Source organism: Metopolophium dirhodum, chromosome 2, assembly GCF_019925205.1.
Source record: "Metopolophium dirhodum isolate CAU chromosome 2, ASM1992520v1, whole genome shotgun sequence".
Classification (NCBI taxonomy): domain Eukaryota; kingdom Metazoa; phylum Arthropoda; class Insecta; order Hemiptera; family Aphididae; genus Metopolophium; species Metopolophium dirhodum.
Window position 1 is genome coordinate 33,484,168 of NC_083561.1, and position 22,333 is coordinate 33,506,500.

At 29.3% G+C, this 22,333-nt stretch overlaps 3 protein-coding genes and 1 pseudogene across 3 annotated transcripts; 1 reads left to right on the forward strand and 3 right to left on the reverse strand.

Annotated features, from left to right (window-relative positions):
• Positions 1 to 37: 37 nt before the first annotated feature.
• On the reverse strand, positions 38 to 8,447 carry LOC132939642 (probable aconitate hydratase, mitochondrial). Its single transcript, XM_061006925.1, has 15 exons — positions 8,145 to 8,447; positions 7,908 to 7,965; positions 7,653 to 7,810; positions 4,206 to 4,431; positions 4,019 to 4,144; positions 3,789 to 3,947; positions 3,574 to 3,724; positions 3,335 to 3,510; positions 3,136 to 3,265; positions 2,121 to 2,278; positions 1,794 to 2,052; positions 1,107 to 1,312; positions 924 to 1,021; positions 509 to 857; positions 38 to 398 (listed from the first exon to the last, which is right to left on the reverse strand). The coding sequence occupies exons 2-15, from the start codon at positions 7,935 to 7,937 to the stop codon at positions 255 to 257; spliced, it is 2,370 nt and encodes a 789-aa protein (XP_060862908.1). The 5' UTR covers positions 7,938 to 7,965; positions 8,145 to 8,447; the 3' UTR covers positions 38 to 254.
• Positions 8,448 to 12,982: 4,535 nt separating this feature from the next.
• On the reverse strand, positions 12,983 to 14,700 carry LOC132939645 (52 kDa repressor of the inhibitor of the protein kinase-like; annotated as a pseudogene).
• Positions 14,701 to 14,979: 279 nt separating this feature from the next.
• LOC132939643 (uncharacterized) lies at positions 14,980 to 16,864 on the reverse strand. The gene is made up of 2 exons (XM_061006926.1): positions 16,565 to 16,864; positions 14,980 to 16,442 (listed from the first exon to the last, which is right to left on the reverse strand). The coding sequence occupies exons 1-2, from the start codon at positions 16,616 to 16,618 to the stop codon at positions 15,147 to 15,149; spliced, it is 1,350 nt and encodes a 449-aa protein (XP_060862909.1). The 5' UTR covers positions 16,619 to 16,864; the 3' UTR covers positions 14,980 to 15,146.
• A 793-nt stretch (positions 16,865 to 17,657) lies between these two features.
• On the forward strand, positions 17,658 to 21,288 carry LOC132939497 (superoxide dismutase [Mn], mitochondrial). The gene is made up of 5 exons (XM_061006689.1): positions 17,658 to 18,010; positions 18,256 to 18,449; positions 18,512 to 18,625; positions 19,464 to 19,643; positions 21,011 to 21,288. Exons 1-5 carry the CDS (start codon positions 17,976 to 17,978, stop codon positions 21,154 to 21,156), a joined length of 669 nt encoding a protein of 222 aa, XP_060862672.1. The 5' UTR covers positions 17,658 to 17,975; the 3' UTR covers positions 21,157 to 21,288.
• Positions 21,289 to 22,333: the final 1,045 nt, after the last annotated feature.

The window sequence follows — 22,333 nt, forward strand, 5'->3', positions numbered from 1 at the left end:
AGAGCAAAGTTATAATAGGTAACAAAAATCAACATACTTAAAACTATCAAAATTGATTTATTTAATTTATTAACAATTATAATATATAAAACAATAGTAGCAATGAATCTAAATCCAATGATTTTTTGCCTAAAAAATATTTGACTAAAAACAGTTACTTTTTACATAAAATTATTTTTTGTTTTCAATTTAAAATATCAACAATAAATTAAATATTAATAGATAATACAATTTAATGTAGAAGAATCAACATTTTATTTAGAAGCAGCAGCCACTTGCTTCATTCGGTTTAATGCGCTACCGGATTTAAACCATTGGATTTGTTGTTCGTTGAATGTGTGATTCAGTAATATCTCATCAGAGCTTCCATCAGCGTGGGACAATATGCATTTCAAAGGCTGAAATAATAAAAAATAATATAAGTTGAATAACTCAATTATCATTAAGCCAGTAAAATATATAGTAGATACTGGAAAACTGGATGAATTTTAAATGAACTTCGGTTTACCTTGCCGGGGGTGAATTGGTTAAGTCCTACCAAAGACACTTTATCAGATGGTTGAACTTTATCATAATCCTTAGTATCAGAAAATGTCAGGGCTAATACTCCTTGTTTTTTCAAATTAGTTTCATGAATACGGGCAAATGACTTGACAATGATTGCACGTCCACCCAAATGACGAGGTTCTAAAGCGGCATGTTCTCTGCTACTTCCCTCACCATAGTTTTCATCACCAAACACTACCCACGATATACCTTTGGCTTTGTATGCCCTGGCTGTATCTGGTACTGCACCCCATTCTCCAGTATCTTGGTTCTTTACTTTATTCATTTCATTATTCTCTGCATTCATTGCACTGGAATTATGAAAATAATTATTGTATTTTAAAAATTTTAATAAAAATTAAATCATAATAACTTACGTTAATAACATGTTATTTGATATATTTTCCAAGTGACCTCTGTATTTTAACCATGGGCCAGCTGCTGAAATGTGATCAGTTGTACATTTTCCTTTCACCTATTGAAAGGGTATATATTAAAGATTAGAATTTCTTAAGAAAAAAAATAAAATCATTAAATGCATATTATTTATATTAACATACTTTAATGAGTATAGTAAGGCCTTCCAAATCTTTTCCATCCCAAACCTTGAATGGTTCCAATAATTGGAGTCGATTGGATTTTGGGTCTACTACCACACTCACAGCTGAACCATCAGCAGGTGGAGCCTGGTAAGTATCTTGACCTGGATCAAATCCTCTTGCAGGTAATTCATCGCCAAATGGATTACTCAATTTAAATTCTTTGCCTATCAAAATAAAATTATAAGACATCAATATTAGTATTATATTATAAATGGAAATTGCTTCTCAATAACAACATCGTTATATAATTAAAACATTGAACTCAAGATAATGGAACCGGGCCACAAACAAAACTATGAAACGTTTCATCAATACAATTAATAACATGATCAAGCTATCAAGATAGAGGAGATCCGGAAAATTAAAATATTTTAGTATATAATTTATGTTTTATTATTTTTTTATAAAATACTGTTTCTATTTTATTTAAAAAAAATTATTATTATTTCAATAGAAGATTTAAATCGTTTATTAAAATAGTTACAATTGTTACTCAAAAGTAGTAACAATTGTTATTTTATTCCAAATCAATACGATGAACAAAAAAGGGTATGCAATGTTTACAAATTTCTGATTTTGAGTACATATTAATGTGGTTTTTATAGTGACTGAAGTTTGTTAACTGATAAGTAATATTTAACTAACCATCAGCTCCCTTAATTGAATCAACTGTAGGATCAAAGTCCAAACGAGCTTCAATAGCTAAAGCAGTAACTAACTCTGGAGAGGTGACAAAAGCATGAGTTGCTGCATTGGCATCATTACGTCCGGTAAAGTTTCTGTTGTATGAACTGACAATAGTGTTCTTTTCACCCTTTTTGACATCTTTACGGTCCCATTGACCAATACATGGACCGCACGCATTAGCTAGTACAGTTCCTCCAAATTCTCTAAGAGTTTGTGCCTAAGTCATAATGCAATTAAAATATCTACCAATAAATACTAATATATTAATATTAAACTCTTATTTACAATTCCATCTCTTTCAATTGTTGCCCTAATTTGTTCAGATCCAGGAGTAACATTAAATGGAATTTTTGATTTACGACCATGAGCTAAGGCTTCTTTTGCAATAGTAGCACATCTCGACATGTCTTCATAACTTGAGTTGGTGCAGCTTCCAATAAGACCTAAAATTAGAAAAACATCATAAATAAAAATAAGAAATATTTAAAGCACATCAATTAATATCTTGACAATAAATGGTATAGACATAAAAGAACAACAGTTTTCCTTTAAACCAGTGTTCCCTACCGCCATGGCGGGAAGGATGTCAAACAAATAAGAAATATATATATATTGTTATTTTTAAACAAGTTATTTAGAGTGGCAAAGTAAATATTGTGAGTATGTCGGCAACTTTGTGATACGCTGATCATTCCACATTCCATCTGTAAGCATCTTATTGGTAAAATAAATAAAAATCTAATATTGTATTTTGACAGGTAATAAGGTAATAATGACCAATGAGATGAGGGAAAACTATGATCATCAGTCTGAACAAAACTCATAATGTTAATGACATACTTATTTTGTATTTCAGTAAAGTCAACTTTTTGGTATGGTTATTTTTATAAAATGAGCTGGATCAGTACCATTATTAATAAAAAAAAAACCCAAACTACCAATTATAAAGCGAGCATACGTGGATTTCAAACTGTTTTAATGCCATCATAAAACCGTACTAATAGATATATTGTATTATGATTTATATTTTATCATATTTACCTATAGCATTAGTTCAACAAAAACAGTTTATTTTTTTTTAAGAATTTTACATACTGCTTTAAGAAGTGTGAATTATAAAATTATATTAGTGTTATTTGAATAAAGATAATAGGGAAACATTGATATTCTAAGCTCTCAAGAAATATTTAAATTAGAAACGACACACTTACAGATTTTTTGGGTAAAATGTTGTCTTATTTTTTCTTCTAATAATATTGTTACAATATAAATAAATAAGATTGCATTTTAAGTAACTAACCAACTTTGATTTCCACAGGCCAATCATTTTTCTTGGCATTTTTTCCAAGTTTTGAAATTGGATGGGCGAGATCAGGTGTGAAGGGTCCATTAACATGAGGTTCCAGTGTTGTTAAATCAAGTTCAATTAACTACATTGATGAAATTAATAAAACAAAATATTAGTATAATATTGTAACAATTCAAGAAAAATATATTACCTGATCATAATGACTGCCTTTGTCAGGAGTCAATAATGACCTGCTGTACTTGGCAGCTTCTTCAGCAATATCAGCACGTGATGTTGCTTTTAAATAATCCGCCATTCGGTGATTAAAAGGGAACAAAGAAGTAGTAGCTCCAATTTCTGCGCCCATATTACAGATCGTACCCATGCCTTTATATAAGTGATTAAATGATTATTAAAATTATACCCTACACTATATTAAGTAATCATTACCTGTGCATGATATATTATCTACTCCAGGTCCGTGATATTCAATTATAGCACCAGTACCACCTTTGACAGTCAAAATATCTGCAACTTTAAGGATGACATCCTTTGGTGTAGTCCAACCGGTCATCTTACCCGTTAAATGAACACCAATAACCTATACAAAAATTATATTATAAATTAAAAACAATATTTCAAATGATTAATTAATAATTATTTACTTTAGGACATTTTAACTCCCACGGAATATCAGCCATCACGTCAACAGCGTCTGCACCTCCAACTCCAATACATAAACCACCAAGTCCTCCACCATTAGGTGTATGTGAGTCAGTACCAATCATCAATAATCCAGGAAATGCATAGTTTTCCAGAATAATCTAAACAAAATATAATTTCATTTTCATGCAATTTAATAAAAATATCATTGGTAATATTTTGTTATATTTACTTGATGAATAATTCCGGAACCGGGGTGCCAAAATCCAACACCATATTTCGCTCCAGCTGATTTCAAAAAATTGTAAACTTCTTTATTCATATCTTTAGCCCTTTTCAAGTCTTCAACTCCACCTGTCTATAATTTGACAATTATAAATACAAATAATATACAATTATAACTAATAAATCTAATTTACTTGAGCTTCAATCAAATGATCACAATGAATTGTGGAAGGAACAGCAACTTTTGGCAAACCTGATGATATAAATTGCAACATAGCCATTTGAGCAGTAGCATCCTGCATTGCTACACGATCAGGCCTTAACTTTAAGTAAGAGACACCACGTTCGATGTCTTGATTAACTGGATCATCTAAGTGAGAGTAAAGTACTTTTTCTGCCAAAGACAATGGTTTTCCTAATCTATAATAATTGTAAACATTATTTTAATTTGTTATCTTTGACTACAAAAAATACTCATAATTATTTAATTAAATTAATTTTTGCTCAATGTGTGTACCTATAATAAACTTTAAGTAATTGTATACAATAAAATGTTTTGTGATATATTTTAATTTAAAAAAAAAGATTTAACTTTAAGGAGCACACAACACAAAAAAAGAATTCTAAGAATAATGGTACAGGTTTTACGTTTCTACTCACATTATTCAATAAGTTATGACCAATTGGAAAAAGACGCGTAACGTCATTAGGCCCGGCTCATCGTATTTTTCTATCTTATATGTGTCAAAGTTCCTCGCTTCACACAACGATTTACCGACCCAAGTTTTATTTTGAAATTTAATTTACATAATGTGGAAGACAGATTAACACTGGGAGCGCTGTCGACGCCTATCGTACTGATGGTTAGGCGGGTTCCCACCTACGTGGAATCGGGAGATTGTATGTATTTTCCAGACATTTTGCATATATTTTGCTTTAAGTGAAGTGTATTTGAATGTATTTGATAATATTAGTAGAAATTGTACTTACCATCATACACAGTTAACTATAAAAGCGTATAAAGTTTCGATACCAGAATTCATTTACTATAAAAAGTAAAATAACCAATATAAAACTATATCTATACATCACAAATTGGAAGGTACAAATTGTTTCCACCAGAACGCGTTTTGTTAATCTGTTTCCTCAATAAATGTGTGGTTTAATGTGTTTCAGATGATACAAGTATCAGAATTTCAAAATAACGTTTAGTTATTTAAATATTAAAAATCTTAAAAGTGATATTTGAATTTTTATTATATATTTAAAAGGCCATGAGGCACCATTTAACAAAAATATCACTTTATTAATATTTAAAAATCTAAACGTTATATTGAATTTCTGATACTTTTATCGTCTTAAACATGTAAAATCACACATTTAATCACTACGTAAACTAAATTTCAAAAATAAAATGTTTAGATTGGTAAATCGTTGTGTGAAGCGAGGAACTTTTACATGTATAAGATAGGCAATTACAATGAGCCGGGCACAATGACGTCACGTGGCTATTCTAAATTTCTTAATATCAATTAAAGTAATCATTTTTTTTTACCAAATCATTTAATATAGCCAAATAACCTAAATTGTTTTGTGTTATGAGCTGCTTTAAATATAGTTGGTTTAATCAACGAGTATGTTAAATTTTTTGTATTTCATGAGTTTATAAATGACCTAAAACAATAAATCATGTTACCTATATCACCTAATTAAATTTATATTATTAAAATTATTAATAATGACCAATGGCATACTAATTGTGGGAGGGGGGGGGAGATAATCCCTCTGTATGACACTGATAAAGACACATTCTATATACTATAATTTTCAATTTAACAAATATACAAAATATTCAAATATACATATAACAATAAAAAAAAATACACTTCAAACCTCAAGGATTTAGCAAAAAATGTATGTTAAATTTCAAAAACCAATGATGGTATCTATGGAATCTTTGAGAACAATAATATAAAATACATATTATATTATTTTTGAATCTTAAAACTTATATAGCCTATATAAAATAAACAAAACAGATTTTTTGTTATTTACAATTCAGAAATAAATTTTTGTTTTATCTGTAGTATTAGAATATCATGTATAGTAGGTATTATGTTAGTTGTCATCTTATATGATGAAAGGCTTAAATAAAGTTATAAAACATAATTGAATACATCCATACATCTTGAAAATATGTAATATATAAAATAGGTATATATAGACTATAGTAATTAACAAAATTATCGGAAAATATTTATTTATTTATCTACTTTTTACAACTACTTTCAAGAGGCAATAACTACATTTTTTTATGCACACAAATGTGATAATAAGTAATCCTAAATCAATAATTTGTATAATTAACTTCAAATTATTTATAATACTAGGTAGTATCTAAAGTCTTAGATAAGATAAGTTATGTAGCTAATACATAATGAAAAGCATAATTCATAGAAAGCTTTAGTACTATAAGTATGTAATTACAATTTCTCATTAGAAATGGCTTTTTTTTATTAAAATTGTAGTTATACTAAGAACTTAAAACATATGTAACTTATCTTAAAGCATTTCTAATAATTTAAATTAATTAAAATAATTCATATTTTGAATATAATTAGTATTTACTATTTTGTATTAGGTAGGTATAATCAATATTATTAAATGCATGGAAACTATATGGTCTACTTATTCTAAAGTTTAATAAAATAATTGATTAAGGCAGATATCTAAAGTCAGTAGGTAAGTACAGATTAGGGTAATGGTAAAAAAAAAAAAACATTTGAAATCACAACCTAGTATCCACTATAGATAGGTCATACTAAAAATGTTTGGCAATAGATCAACTTCACCGTAAAAATAGATAAACTAAAATCATCAGACCTGGCTTGGCCATCATTTATTTTTTTATTTTTTATATGACCGCTAACTGCAATTTTATTCTACCCAATGAAAAAATAAAACATTAAAATAGATTTTTACAAATTAAATACCAAAAAATGAATTACTAATAATAAGTTTATGATCTGAAAACAATTAAAAAGATCATATTTTATCTAATCAATAGATAGATTATATTATAATGCTGCAATGGGTAAAATAATATAGTACCCGGAAATATTTTAAATAGAATAATTAGTTGAATTAAAAAAAATATAATATAATATGTAATAATATTGTTATCCAAAGTCTACAGATATAAACATGCAAAGTTCATGTTTTCTTAGGCCATATAACACATTTCTTCCTCATTCATACTAATTAATATTTGTTGATTATAAAAATATTGTTAAAAATAACAATAAAAAAGAATTCCTCATAGATATTTGTCATAATATTAAAATTTGCTAGGAAACTAGAAATGTGAAGTTAAAATGAAGATTTTACATACTTTATGTAAATAAGTACTCAAGTTTATTTTTAATATGGAAACATGCTAAATTGCTATCTACCTCTAGTCACCTAATATAATTAGCTAGGTATTATAATAGTTATCATTATCTGATGAGTTGGTCAAGGCTACACCTATGAATTAGCTACTTGATTAAAACAACAATAGAAACAGTTTGTTAAGAATGATATAATAGAACAGGCGAAAGGGACCGATAAAAGCCATATTATGTAGCATACATATTACATACCTATCAGCAACGATTTTGATACGTTTCTCTAGGGTGTCGTATGGCAGAGGCTTGGTGTCCAACTTGCTCATAGCTACTTTGCTTGCGCCAAACACGGCTGGAGATGAATGGAAGCATCTCTGCTGGATCTCACCGGATACCAATTTGGTCCACGATACCTGTGAATACGGAGAGTAGTTGAAAATTAAACTGGAATCGTCAGGCAGATCAAGGTAGAAAAACCCCAAACTTCGATATCCTGACTGAAATACACACCTGGGACTTAAAAGTTCTGCAGTACGCCATAGCGTCAAACTCGTTGACTGTTTGCTGACTGAATTGATGACGATTGACGAACGGAAGACAGCCGGTTTCAAAAGCACATTAGATTGGCGAGTGGGGGCGATCGATGGAAACAACAATAATAATATAATAAATAATTAAAAACTACCTATTTGCGATAACATTAATAATAACGATAATATAATAAATAATAATTAAAGTATAATATACCGATTGGTCTTCGAGCGGAAGGTACGATCGATCGATCGATCGTCGCGTAACGATTTATCACCAAAACGATATTATTGATAAATACTGATTGTCTGATGGAGTCAGAATGGATTTCGGAAAATTTGGAGGATAGGGTTTCGCGGGCGGACGGATACTACGTCGCTACCCGATGGTTAAAGGAAAGTTGTCGCTTGTCGAGAAAAACTGAGTCTGAGAGGCGGAAAATCGAAAAAGCTCGGCGGCGCTTAACAGTGTTGTTAACACTTAACAAATAACACATGCGCATTGCCGCGGTAAGGCGTCAACGACCAAAGTGGTAAAATGGTAAAGTAAAATGTAGGAATGGCAAAAGGTGAGCCGCGATCGTCCCGCGCTCTTTCGGACAATTTTCCAGTTTTTATGGCCTCTACGTTTGGGGGGATTCCATACCGTGATTTTCTGTTTTTGTTTAACACACGCGTGACATAGGATTTTTGACTGATTCTTTGCCAAACATATCAATATTGATCTAATGAAGTGATGAGAATTCTGAAAACAGATTTGAATTCGTCGTCAAGTCTACTTGAAATCGACTTTCCCATGATTTTGATTTTTTGATTTTAGCTTCTCCAAAAATTGAAATACAAAAATGTTTAAATACTCTTTTTTAATATGACGTTTTCTGGAATTTGGGGGATATTATCAAAAATTTGGGAAAGTCGATTTCAAGTAGACTTGACGACAAATTCAAATCTGTTTTCAGAATTCTTATCGCTTCAATAGATTAATTGGAATGTTTGGCAAAAAACACGTCTAAAATACTATGTCGCGCCTCGCGCGTGTGTTAGACAAAAACAGAAAATCACGGTATCGAATCCCCTTAAGGCACGTATAAACATAGATATTAAAGAATGGATAGGCCATGGCTCATAGGCGGCTATTGGGGTGGGGGGGGGGCATAAGCCCCCCCCCTGAATGTAACAAACCACACTAGATGTCAAAACAAATTGTGTATTTTAATATACTTGGTACCTCTGCTAGTATAAAGTACTGAGTAGCCACTACTTAGTACTTAGGCTGAAGCGTTTAAAAAATAATAATGTATGTTTACGCTAATGGATAAGACAATAATGTTAAGCCCCCCCATGGATGTGACCAAATATCCGCCTATGCCATGGCTATATTAATAAAATAGAGGAATCTATTATGTATGCGTATAAACATATTCGTATAATTCTATTATAGCCACAGATATATACTACTATAATATAGTATATAATATTATTATCTGTGATTATAGCACAACAATAAGAATATTGCTCTGTTATTAATTGTTGGCTCGCATTTTTTACTTTACTTTACTTGGTAGGACGGCTATACGCCTATATACTATGCCATGCTTTCTGCCTTTGCTAGTAGCTGGATATCAAGTGGAATTAGCAAATTAAGGAGCTCGCATTTTAAAAACGGCAGTTGTTAATATAGCTCAGTTTCAGGCGGGAAAACAGTTGCAGTAGCCGTGATAAAAAACCAGTGGTGGATCCAGGGCTTAATGTTTTTTTTTTGGGGGGAATGCCATTTTTGCCCCTCTGGATCCACCACTGTGAAAAACAGCCCCTTGACCTATGAAATATGTTGATCGTAGCTTACTTTTCGCCTCTCCTACAACTCTCTTATAAATGCATCATAAATAATTATACATCATTTTAATAGAGTTATGTAGATTCGTGGAATAATCTGCGTTGACGTAAAATACTCTAAATAACTTCAAAAGGTTATAACCTTGACACTAAGTCCGATCGACAAATTCTAATTGCATCATTATTGTTCTAACTCAATAAAATACTATAGGTTTCCGGAAAAAATTTCCAAAAATCGTTTGGGAGCTAAACTGCACTAGTGCATTGTAATTCCGTATAGGTATTTCAATAATATATATATATGAGCAATAGTGATTAAAGTAGTATTATCTTAGATATGCGTACAGCCTACTGCGTGTATACAACTTCCTCACCCACGGCCACCCGTAAAACTACGTAATTCAAACCTATTTGTATGATAATTTTAATATCTGTTTCGAAAGAGATCTGGTTATTTATATTATAACAATGGAAAATTAAAGTAATGTTTTAAAAGGTGTCAAAATATCTAAGAAAATATTTTGATAAAATTCTAGATATGAATTTTTAAAGTGAGTTCTTGCGAGCGCATACCTATACAGCTGGTCCTAGTAAAAATATAATATACATATACGAATTTTCAAACGATTCAAAAACTTGTTCCGAATCGGGTTATTATAACAATCCATACTAATTTTATAAATGTGAAAGTCACTAGTCAGTCTGTCTGTCTGTTACGTTTTCACACCAAAACCACTGAACTAATTTTGATGAATTTTGGTATAGAAATAGATAATTTTTATAATACCCGAGAAGTCCAGATGAGACTTTGCAAAAAAACATATAGGCTGTTTTTTCTCGTGAAAATATAACTAGAAGGGGATACATTTTTTTTTTGAAATTTTTGATTATGTTCAATAAACTTTTTTTAACTAAATTAAAAAACTTGAAAATATACCTATTACTGAAAAGTTCCGCATAAGACAATAAGTGGAATTAAAAAAATTGTTGAGCGTAAATCTACAACATTTTTTTATGATTGTCAGCTGAAGTTAAAATGTTGACAAAATTCATCAAAGTAGCGGAAACGTGCAAATTATTTTTTAGTTAGAAATTAATAAAAAGTTTTCTTTTTATAGCTTACATTTGAAAATTTAATAGAAGATAGTCATACGTTTATCAATATTAAACCAACAAAATAAGTTTGCCGGAAAGTAACATTAATTTTTTATTAGCGTTTGAATTTAAACATTTTAAATTGGGTATTCACCGGTAAACTATATATATAATATAACGAATTCCCATCAACTGTTTTTTGATATTTAGTTGTTATTCAAAAACTAATAACTGTAGACATTTCAAATTTTGACAAAATGTTAATATTATCATCTTCCATGTATGACAAAATTTTCAAAATATATATATATAGATTTTTTTTCATCAATTCATAACCGTGATTATTTTCGATTTTTATTAATTGTTTAAAATTATTATCGATATCAAATTTTTCACTGGGGAAAAATCTTGAGCAGAGTGCCAATGGGTGCACTACATATTTCAAGGGGTAGGACTTGTGGTAAATGGACATTCCCCCCCCTGATGTATTTTTGATGTGGACACTTAGTCCACATTAGTTTATTATTGACTAGTAATATTGAATTTAATAATACAATATTATTTATTATTTAAAATAAAAAATATAAACATTTTTTATTTTCATAAATATAATAGATTATAAATGTATATTATGTTTGATCCACTCAACTACTTGAAACAATAAACATTTTTAAAAAAATAAGTATAAAATAAAATATAATTAATAAAAATGGTCAAAAATTCCGACATAAAAATGATACATTTTGTAAAAAACATTTGATGACTGATTCTTATGTTATTTCTAAACACATATTTTTTAGACTTTGTTCATATTTATTTTTAGATTCTGAGTGAAACGATGAATGTATTGATTTTACAATGATGTTTTTTTTAATTTTTTTAATTTTTCTGTCTGTGAACACGATAAGTAGTCGAAGTAATGCTTCGATTTTCAACTTCAGTGTCTTATTCGACGGGAAAGTGAATATTGTTGGTGCATCGGGGAGGTCAAAATTTAAAATTCCCAATATTTTTCAAAAGCGCCCGGAAAAATTAAGGAAAAACGGGAATTTTTATGCAAAATCGGTTTTTGGCTTTTAGTGTTACTGTAAAACAAATGATCGTAAATACATGAAATACATGAAAAAATTTTCAAAATATTTTGACTTGTTTTTTCTATAAATATCAATAAAATTTAATTTGTTGGGTAAAAAAGCGAGAAAATTTAATGCAAGGCTCCTGATATATTGTTACAATAGCAGTTGAAAAATATTAAAAATACATAGGCATAATTTTTTTTATAAGCATTTAAGGTTGGATTTTTGACAAAATTTCATAATTATTTAGTAGTTAAACATTTATAAAATGTTCAACTTTTATAGCTAAGGATTGAAAATTTAAAATCCACGTAAATAGATTATATATATAGGTATATTACTTTAATTAGGTACAATAATATCAACAAATATACTTATAGTAATATCATAGGCTCATAGACCTTTTTCGATCAGAATCGTTTTTCTTATACAATGATATTACATTCAAATTTAACACCATCCATTACACAATGACCCACTTGTAACCTACTGAACAGCAGAGCGACATCCATTAACCCGTTTTTTTGATTGTTAAAATGTACCAGGTGGGTTAGGCTTTTGAATTTGATTCAAGTAGTTCGCAGTTGATCAAAAATATACATATATAATTCATTATATTTATGAAAATATTAAACAATAGGTAGGCAAAAAAAAAATTTCAAATTAAATAATAAACTTAAAAATAAAATGGGGGGAAAATGTCCGCATCAAAAATATATCGGGGGGAAATGTCTTACTAGACCGAAAACAGTCAGGGGGGAAATGTACGCGATTCAGTACTTACGACTTCACTCATACTTTACAAACTTTAAATACTATAGTAAATAAAAATATATAATATAAATTGTGATGCTAAATAATATAACTTCGTTCATCGAGAAACTAGAACCATGTCGCGCATCAGTGCCGTAGCCAGGATGTTTTTTCGGGGGGGGGGGGGGGGGGGGCTATAATATTTGCTAGGGCTAGGGTACTACAGGATTTTTAAAAAAATTATATTTTAATACCTATAATTTTTTTTCATTTATTTTCAATTTACTCATATAGATGAGAACTATAGGTATAAATAAAGTCAATTAAATAATTGTAATCATAACTAAAAGTTCAGATTTTACCAACTTTGATAATAATAATAATAAAAAAAAAATAACCAAATAAATAAATAATTAAACAACTGTTTATAATTTAAAATCCAATCTTCTTTCTTTTTTTGAAGCAAACATATTAATAATTACTTCAGAATCAATATGGAGATCTCTGTGAATGTTCATCAGCGCTAAACCATTTAGTCTTGTCTCACCTGTAGAGTTCCTTAAATAAGGCTTTATTCTTTTTAAAGTAGAAAAACTTCTTTCGACTGATGCAGTTGATACTGGTAATATAGATACAATTTTTAAAAAAACATTTATGTTTGGAAACAACTCTTCTGGACACTTTGGTAATGTACCCAAGGGATTTTTTGGAATACAATTTTTTTCACCTGACCATTTTTGTTTCCAAAATTCAAATTCATTTTCAAGTAATTTGTAATTTTCTATAACCAAATCTTCTTCATAAAATGAAATTGCTGGTTTTAAGTCGTTGAATGAAGAATTTCCAATTTTATTGGGTAGTATACATGATAATGAAATAATAATATTAGAATTTGTTTGGAATCGTTCATTAAATGATGCAAGTATATCATCTAAACATACATAACAAATTGATTGCCTATAATAAGAAGCGTAGTCATTATTGTGTACTTGATAATTTTCTCGGTGCTTTTGAGTACCTACAACTCTTGGTATAACTGGAATTACTCCAACGGATTTACCAATTTCACAAGCTTGATGGTAAATCTCAGTAAATGTTTCTTCGTTTCTTATATCTTCAAGTTTTTGAGTTGTTTCTTTTACAGACTCTATAGCAGTAATTAGATCTAAATTTTCCAATTACAAAAATTTTGAGATAAAATAAGTCAAACCAAGGACTTTTTCCATTATACATATTGTAATTATAAATGAAAAATCACATAAAGATTTATGTAAAGATGCAACAACTTTGTTATTATCTTCTGACATAATTTCTTCTAATGCACATACTATTTCATAAAAACCCTCAACAAAAATCAAGATGGATTCATGGCGTTCCATCCACCTTGGTTCACAAAATTTTTTCAGGCAAGAGAAAGCTTTTGGTTCTAGTTTTTGCCGTAAAATATAAGATCTTTTAGCAGATACACGAAAAAATGTACTTATTTCTTGTACTATTCCGAGAGTATTTCTGACTTGTTGCACTTTTGATGCATCATTAAGGCATACATTTAAGCAATGGGCAAAACAATGTGTGTATATAGCTTTTGGATGCTTTTGCATTATGATAGCTTGGACTTCTCTAAAAACAGACCGCATTTTGGCTGCACCATCATAACCTTGTCCACGCAAGTATTTCAAATTTATGCCTAAACCTGTCAACGTACTAATAATGGTATTGGCTAATTCTAATCCTACAGTGCTATGAACAGGTACAAATTGAAGAAAATCTTCTCTTATAAAATAGCTGTTATCATTTTCAAAATTAGAACTTTTTTCTAGGTACCTTATGCACAATGAAAACTGTTCAATACGGCTTATATCGGTAGTTTCATCCGCCAATATTGTGAAATATTTTCCTTCATTTATTTTATCACATATTTTATGTTGAATATATTCAGATATGATAGATATTACTTCATTTTCTACATCAGTACATGAAAATATGAAACGAGTAACGATTCATGCCAGTAACAGACGAATAAAATATACAATTTCTGAATTTACAATTTGATATTTCGGGGGGGGGGGGCTTAAGCCCGAAAGCCCCCCCCCCTAGCTACGGCACTGTCGCGCATACAATTAAGTAAAGGTCAAATGATCAATGGAAAATTGAAATTGTGAAGTACAACAACTTCGACAACAATCATCATTATTCTCTACAATAAACTATCTGATATCTGTTATAATAATGACAATAATATTTTATTTTAAGTACAAAAAACTTTTTTTATTTTTTATTGTCATGATTTTTTTTTTTTACACAAACACTAACACAAAATACAAAAATAATAATTAACTATTTGAAAAATATTATATTTACAATATACCTACTATAAACATTATACATATATAATACTTAACTCATCTGTAATATATTTGTCATTACTCATTACTCAATTTATTAATTAAAAAAAAAAATTACATACTATCATCACTGTCACTTGATGTTCTGACATTAAATGTACAAGTATACTCATCATCTATGAAGTCGTCAACTATATTGTCTATTTCCCAGAATTTAGTTTCTTCTTTAATTATGTGATCTTCAAAATTTCGCCAATTTTCCGCTGTGACCAATTCAACACCTTCAATTAGCAACTGTTTCATATCGCTGGATTTTATAGTAGTATTTTTATCTTTAACATATTCCTTAACCATGGACCATGCTTGTTCAATGGGGTTTAACTCGAAATGGTATGGCGGTAGTCGTAATACAATTTTATTGTGTGCTTTGGCGACTTCGTCAACAACATATTTATCAAACGCTAGTTTATGTTTTTGAACTAGATCCAATAGCTCCGCTTTAACATATGAAGTATCAACATGAACATTTTTCTCTTGGAGCCACTTCATAATATTCGCCTTTTTCCACGATGAAACTGGAATTTGTTCTGCCTTAACAGAATGGTAAGGAGCGTTATCCATTATTATTACTGCATTGTCATTTAATAAAGGTAAAATATTATTAAACCATTTTAAAAAATTTTCACCGTTAATTTCACTATCGTAGTCATTGCTACTAGTCTTAGAATTGAAACAAGTTAGACCACCATTAACAAACCCTTCTCGTGAACCAATGTGTACAATAATAATAAAATATTTGTTTTTGTCAGTTGGGTTACTAGAATCTGTTGTTAATTCTTTTCGGAATGAATTTATATTTGATTTTATGGAAACATCTACCAATTTCTCACCCACCAATGTCTCGCCCAAATAATATAATGTTCGTCCTTCTTCTCGGTATGCTTTTATACTTCGTAAATAATTTCGACGGCATACAATTAAATCTTCTCTCTCAGATAAGACACTATTTTGTTTCCTTTTAGTATATATAAAATTTAAATCTTTAAGAAGATTGTACATGGTTGTCCGTTTCAATGTAGGTAAACTTTCATCTTTAGAGACAGAATTTACGATTTTATCCAACGTTGGTGGGTCACGGTTTTGCCAAAATGAATGCACTTTTTGACGAATGGCATTTTTATATAAATCATCAATCACTTCAATAATTTTTGGTCTATTTTTCTTCATAATCGGAGAAGAAATAGTTTTATTTCCATTGTATTCTGAAATTATTTTTTCAATACTATTTCTTCCAATTCCAGTTTCAGTCATTAATTCTTGTATTAACTGTTTATATAATATATTAGGTTTATTCGCCTTCTTTGTTTTATACAGGTTTATAACTAATCTTTTTTGTTTACTTCGAATTACCTATATGAAATAAGAGAAATTTATTTTACGTACGAACAATAAATGTTATAAAAAAGTATATAGAGATCAATTTAATAATTGATAAACTCAATAATAAAAATTTTGAAAAGATTAATTCTTACCTTGCCTCTTTTATTTTTTTTAACAGGTGTTACTGGTAATACTTGATCACACATTTTCAAAAATATCCATACAATAACAGTTTAAATAAAATAAATATCTAAATATCTAATATTATTTGTATATTATCAATATTTTGTCACAAAAAAACTAACGGGCGAATTCGAACCATGCTGAATGTAGTCGAATGTCGAACAAATAATATCATATTTACATAATATGTAAATTGTAATGTGGATTGCTATTTGCTATTTGCTATTTTGCTATTCGGCACATTGTTACCCTATGATTCGGCATCCGCTTATCGCTATCACTTTACCATCACTATCACTCACGATCATGGATCACGATCACGATTTAAGATCTAATATATAATTTATCTTTAATTACAGTGTGACCGCGCACGGAGATATTTTACCAAGTTCTTCTTTGTACCTTTCGCGGGCCACTCAAATACTTTTTTCTATGTATTAAAATATGTATTTATGTACCTTTGTAGTTTGTACCTATGTCCTATATTATGTCACACCTTTATCGGGTAGCTCAAAATGATTCGAGATTTTGGCTACCCCCCACTCCCATTATTAGCTTTCACAACGACACCTTATAAAACCGAAACAAAAATGTTTGGATTCATTTTATCACTTTTATTTAAGAAAGATTATGGAAAAAAACAATTATTTTATCATAGATTGGGTTGGAAATCTTTAATATCTATGATCTGGAAAGACTTAGCCCCCCGAGCCCTCTTCCACGATTTCCAGCTATGTAATCACAAATGACAAATATATTATATGATATAATAATTAATACCGATATCATAGATTATATTAATTTAATTATATAACATAGGTTATTACTACTTATTAGGTATATATGTTTTATATAATCTGTGCGATAAGGCGATATATAATTAAATTACCTAATACCTTTATATACTTATCATTGTACCTATCCTTATAAATTTGTGGAAAAGTTATATTTTCCGCGAGCATCAGGATCGATTTAATGAATTTTAGCGCCATCTATACGTATTATTATTATATCTTTAATAATCTAATGATAGACATTATCACAGAACAATAGAACATACTTACATTAGTATTACTTCCATACCTTGATCGCGGTGTCTTGATAGGTCTAAAAAATTCACACATTTATAATCTTTTTAACTTTGAAGGTTCGAAGTATTATTCGATCTTCATACTTCATGGTTCATTCTTTCGACTTCCGAGTTTCTGATTTCTCTGCTAAACACTAATCTCTAAATCCTGCGAAAGCTTTTATGACGATATTTCATAATTTTATATTTCAGTTCATCCGCCAATAAACATTTAATTACATTACACACAAGCCGAAACGTTATTTATTGTTATTTTCTTACAACGCTTGTTGTCAATCATTCGTTGAAAAATGTCTGCTAAAATTGTTCAAAATATGTTAAAAAGGTAATGTATGAAAGTAAATCTTTAGGAAGTTTATGTAATATTTAACTTTCCCAGAAATGCAGTCAAAAAGGACAATTTACTTATCATAGTTATTAGTTATTGCTTCAGATAATTTGTTCTTATATTTACATCAGTGTTTTAAACTAAAAATTATGAGAGTTCTATTTAAAAGGATTATTAATTATGTCTAAGAAGATAACTTGTCATTTTTTTTTATGATAAGATGATTTTTGTAATTTTTTTAGTGCACCATTCAACCGCCTATATATGTCCCAAATAAGAAATAAGGCAACATTACCCTGTCTAAAATTTGAATATAAAGACTTAGAACCAATCATATCACGGGATATCATGGAGATTCACCACCAAAAACATCACAACACTTATGTAGTAAACTACAATAATACTTTAGATAAATTACAGACTGCTGTGGCAAAAGGTATTGTACATTTATATTACGTAGTTATATTTGTCAATTATTAAAATTACTTTTTTTTATAGATGATACAGCAACAATCATAAGCTTGTCACCTGCACTTAAGTTCAATGGCGGTGGTCATATTAATCATTCTATTTTCTGGGATACCCTTACACCTCATTCGACTAAACCTTCTGGTAAAATATTCATTAATATTTTTATGATATTTTATAATTATAAGATAGTGAGTTATTTATTTGTGTATAATTTCGATACTTGCGGATTATCTCAACTACCAAAATATTGCCAAGACTATCTGTTATCATCATCCGGGTTACTCGACTACTGCAATTTATTAAATAAAATAGTATATATTTGTATTATACTGTTGACATTTCATTAACATTTAGTTATTACATTTATTATGTAGTAAAATAATCTGATAAAAATAATGTATAAGTAGGTATAAAAAACATTTAAACATTTTAAACTAAAATTAAATAATTAAAATCAAATAAATGCAGTTATTAATTTTTTTGTGGAGGAAAGTACGTTTAAATATCCATTAGAATTCTAGAAAATGGATCGTTTGTCAAGTGTTGCCGCCGAGATATCCCGGAAGTACCATCTATTCAATTATAATACAGGAATTATTACTTAACCGACAACTGTAAAGTGACACAAATATTGCAATTTAGTTGGTCACTAATAACGTTCATCAATAAATTATTGACAGCTATTGCTAACAATTAATGAGTAATTTTTTTCAGTTATATTAAATTACTTTGATAGTATCATTAAATCCAAGCAAGGATCAATTTTATTTATTATATTATATATTGATGAAGTCATGCAAAAGTGTTTTTAAATTTGTATAACTCTAAATTTATTTTTACTTGGTCACTTTTTCTAAGCCAGCATACAAACCTAACAATTCATATTTGAAATAGAAACCTTTTCCCTTTTGGTTTAACTTATTAGTTTATATTTTGTAATGGGTAATTTTATAAATATAAAAATTTTTGTTTTCTTTAGATGATTTGGACAAGGCTTTAATCCAAAACTTTGGTTCTTGTGATGAGTTTAAGAAACAACTAGCTACAGCTTCTATTGCTGTACAAGGTTCAGGATGGGGTTGGCTTGGGTTTAATCCTCAAACCAAGAAGTTAACAGTCATAAGTTGTGCAAATCAAGATCCACTGTTTCCCACCACTGGTGAGATTATATAATTATTACATACTGTTTTTTTTTTGTATGGAAATATCATTCTGGTTTGTTATTGTCCACCCACTCATATAATTAATATATATTGTATAATTCTCATCAACAACTAATTTGAAGATTTGATGGTACTCATAATTAACATACTATTACTGGAATCTGATAGTATATGTATTTTTATAACCAAACATTCAAAACAATAAATCAAACGCTAAACACCTTACTGTAATCACAAAATATATTACATTTATTTTTGCTTTTATGAACTTAGGCATGTCTTAATCAAGTTTTTTTGTCAACCGTTGTTATTTATAGATTTATTTTATCGTACCAATTTTTTTTGTTTTTTTGTGTTAACATTTCACATCTTTGCAATGTTGCTTAATTGCTGTGTAGTTGGATACTACCAAAACAATCTCAAAAAATAACATAGTTATCTATTCCAAAAGATGAAATACATTATAACATATTTTAGGAAGAGCAAAGAATATTAACTGATAACATTTTCATGATAACTTAATAATATTTAGTCATTCTGGTGAAAAAACACTCATAATTAGCTTATGAACTTTTTATTCAAATTCAATTTAATATAGGTAGTATTTATAATATTGATTGAATTTTCTTAAAAACTAGTTTTCATAATAGTAGGTATACTTGTAAAAGCGCACCGGGCGGCGACCTGTTCCCGTCCGGCGAAGCACATCTCCCACATACAGATATAGGTGGTGACTGGTATTATTTGTATCATATATTTTAGAAAAATTTGAATTTCATTTTGTAACAACACTAGTAAAAGATAAAAATACAGTTCTCTGACAAAAATTAAACTGATCTTTTAGATCCCCCAATTATTAAATATTTAAATTTCAGCAGGCTATGAGGATAATACCTATAAACATAAGCAGAAAAAAATGGAACTGGGTCTAATATATTGGTGTACAATTGGTATGAATTTTCTTTCTGACATAGTATATATTCTTTACACTATGTTTTCTGATAGATTTCACACTAACTATGAAACATTAACTGAATCTATAATTAACGAAAAACTTAAACTTATGAGATGATGTAAGACATAATTTGCCCAAGGTAGTTATAGTAAGACATTTAGTGTTTGATTTATTATATAAACACCTATGGTACCTCGTAATAGTACATTTTTCTGAGAACCATCGGCTTATTAGATTAGTTTTTGATGAATATTATATTTTATACAATATAATATATTAAATATATATAGGTAGTGGGACAATAAAAAAAACAGAGTGAGGCAATTACAAATCAGTACCCATTATAGTAATGATTAAATACTAAAATATATTTATATTTATATTTCATTGACATTTTTTTCTGAACAGGACTGATTCCTTTGTTTGGGATTGATGTTTGGGAACACGCTTACTACTTGCAGTATAAAAATGTACGCGCTGATTACGTAAACGCAATTTTTGAAGTTGTTGATTGGGATGCTGTGTCCAAACGTTTTTCTGAAGCTTCTATTTAATAATTATTTCAACTTGCTAGTTCTCATTAAGAATATATTTAAGTTTGAACAGTTAAATATTATATAGATTTATATGTATTCCTGTAAACTTTGTTTGATTTCAATTAAAATAAATGTACAGTTTGAATTTTATCATCTAAAATTAAAAAATATAACTTTTCAGTAAAAAATCAGTTAAGTAAAAAAAACTGGTATTTAATATTATATTATATAATAATTTTACTATCATCTAGTAAACTCAGTTACTTCATTTTGGATTTTAAAAATGGTGAAAATAATAATGCATTACCCACATAAGTGTTCTTTGAATACTAAAGGCTATAGAGTAATCAATAATATCGCAATTAATTTTAACAGATTTATTTACACCCAAAAGTTTTATCTCTTCGATTGAAATATGATATTGCTGTATTTTATCAATCACAATAATACATTTCTAAATACTTCACTGGTAGGTACCTATATTGTGTCATATTGTTGCATGAGATTGCATTCATGACAATAAAAAGATATTTTTTGGATTTTTGTTCTGTATTATCTTATGTCAGTAATGCTGCAGTCTCCGAAATGTGTGCAGCTGTGGTTAAAACTTTGTAGCCAGAGTTCTGATGCGGACTGTCGTTTGAACTACGTATCCGTTTGCAAATCGTGTATGCGGTGCCGACAGCGGAAAAGAGCATCGGCCCTTATTAGGATTCTACTGCGGGACAGAAGACAGAACGACTTGGTGTGGTCTGACTTGTTGGCGCTCAACAAATTTTTTTTTTGGCTTTTAGTGATAGAATTAACATTTTACATTTTTTCAATGGTGAAGATTATTATGTTTAATCGTTGGGAGTTGGATATTATCAAAACAACCCAGAAAAATAACACTGTTACTTGTTAGTTGTTCCAAAAGACAAAGTACGTAGTAACATTTTTAGGCAAGAGCGACTCGACGAAGATGAAGACAATTAACTCAGTGGTAGTGGCGGATCCAAAGCTTAATTTGTGGTGACAAAAGTACAAAAAGTACATACATTTGCTACAAAATTGGCTAAGCACAGTGTAAAACAAAGAGAGACTACGACGATTGGCGGTGGGGGGGAAATGCCCCCTTTGCCCTCCCCTGGATCCGCCACTGCTCAGTGTTGTCATTTCAACTTTTTGTTAGGTATGATAATAACAAATAGGCGGG